We start from the raw sequence: 2,267 nt of genomic DNA, 5'->3' as shown, positions 1-2,267 counted from the left end.
TGAGTGAAGTAAACCAATCGAAATAATAATAGAGTACAATAACGTTTTTTGCTATCATTATTCTGTTATCAGACCTGTTTTCTACTGCAGTCCCCCTTGCCCCTCATTGGATGACAAAAGACGTCATTGACGCGTAACTGTAAACCGATTTATACAATGGACATCGCCCGATTCAGTGTTAATATAGATAATTTGATCCAATCCCAAATACTACAAATATTTCAGTTAGTTGATTTAATGTATACATATAGGTCAAAGAAACCCACGCAGAATAAGTTTATTGCCACTATGTAATAAGAAACGTGGCGGAAATATTTATCAATTCTGGCTAATAGGGTTTTCCCTTTTTCTTGTAAATTTACTCTTAATTACGCTAAATGTTAACACCTGATCTGGTTGCAAATGTCTTGACTATATAGTCACATCAATTGGAGGGAAGTAAATTCCTATATCAATGAACCTAAACCAATGGTACTATACTCTTCGATACTTTTTCTTATCTCGAGGATCTAGTGTCATCATACCATATATAGTATAATCTACTGTTAAACATACCAGTAGCTTAGCACTAGAATCTAGTATTATATCATATATAGTATAATCTATTGTTAAACATACCTGTAGAATAGCACTAGAATCTAGTATCACCATACCATATATAGTATAATCTATTGTTAAACATACCTGTAAGATAGCACTAGAATCATCATATCATAATTATGTAGTATAATCTATTGTTAAACATACTGGTAGTATAGCACTAGAATCTAGTATCACCATATATAGTATGTATAATCTATTGTTAAAAATACCTGTAGTATAGCACTAGAATCTAGTATCATACCATATATAGAATAATCTATTGTTAAACATACCTGTAGTATAGTACTAGAATCTAGTTTCACCATATATAGAATAATCTATTGTTAAACATACCTGTAGTATAGTACTAGAATCTAGTTTCACCATACCATATATAGTATAATCTATTGTTAAAAATACCTGCAGAATAGCACTAGAATCTAGTATCATACCCTATATAGTATAATCTATTGTTAAACATACCTGTAGAATAGCACTAGAATCTAGTATCATACCATATATTGTATAATCTATTGTTAAACATACCTGTAAGATAGCACTAGAATCTAGTATCATCATACCATATATAGCATAACCTATTGTTAAACATACCTGTAAGATAGCACTAGAATCATCATATCATAATAATGTAGTATAATCTATTGTTAAACATACTGGTAGTATAGCACTAGAATCTAGTACCAAATCATAAATAGTATAATCTATTGTTAAACATACCTGTAGAATAGCACTAGAATCTAGTATCATACCATATATAGTATAATCTACTGTTAAACATACCTGTAGTATAGCACTAGAATCTAGTATCATATCATATGTAGTATAATCTATTGTTAAACATACCTGTAGTATAGCACTAGAATGTAGTATCATATCATATATAGTATAATCTATTGTTAAACATACCTGTAGAATAGCACTAGAATCTAATATCATACCATATATAGTATAATCTATTGTTAAACATACCGGTAGTATAGCACTAGAATCTAGTATCACCATACCATATATAGTATAATCTATTGTTAAACATACCTGTAGAATAGCACTAGAATCTAATATCATACCATATATAGTATAATCTATTGTTAAAAATACCTGTAGAATAGCACTAGAATCTAGTATCATACCATATATAGTATAATCTATTGTTAAACATACCTGTAGGACAGCACTAGAATCTAGTATCATACCATATATAGTATAATCTATTGTTAAACATACCTGTAGAATAGCACTGGAATCTAGTATCATACCATATATAGTATAATCTATTGTTAAACATACCTGTAGTATAGTACTAGAATCTAGTATCACCATACCATATATAGTATAATCTATTGTTAAAAATACCTGCAGAATAGCACTAGAATCTAGTATCATACCCTATATAGTATAATCTATTGTTAAACATACCTGTAGAATAGCACTAGAATCTAGTATCATACCATATATTGTATAATCTATTGTTAAACATACCTGTAAGATAGCACTAGAATCTAGTATCATCATACCATATATAGCATAACCTATTGTTAAACATACCTGTAAGATAGCACTAGAATCATCATATCATAATAATGTAGTATAATCTATTGTTAAACATACTGGTAGTATAGCACTAGAATCTAGTACCAAATCATAAATAGTATAATCTATTTTAA

The 2,267-nt window shown here is 28.8% G+C and overlaps 1 protein-coding gene across 1 annotated transcript; it reads right to left on the bottom strand.

Annotated features, from left to right (window-relative positions):
• Window positions 1-474: 474 nt before the first annotated feature.
• Window positions 475-2,112, bottom strand: LOTGIDRAFT_159423 (hypothetical protein; the record flags this gene model as incomplete). The annotated part of the gene is made up of 9 exons (XM_009053737.1): window positions 475-684; window positions 813-875; window positions 937-1,002; window positions 1,066-1,194; window positions 1,321-1,446; window positions 1,510-1,701; window positions 1,765-1,827; window positions 1,891-1,956; window positions 2,020-2,112. The coding sequence occupies 9 exons, from the start codon at window positions 2,110-2,112 to the stop codon at window positions 475-477; spliced, it is 1,008 nt and encodes a 335-aa protein (XP_009051985.1).
• Window positions 2,113-2,267: the final 155 nt, after the last annotated feature.

The sequence above is a fragment of the Lottia gigantea genome (genome assembly GCF_000327385.1).
Source record: "Lottia gigantea unplaced genomic scaffold LOTGIsca_20, whole genome shotgun sequence".
NCBI lineage: Eukaryota > Metazoa > Mollusca > Gastropoda > Lottiidae > Lottia > Lottia gigantea.
The sequence above is the reverse complement of the archived record's forward strand: the minus strand, read 5'-3'. Positions and strand labels throughout refer to the sequence as shown.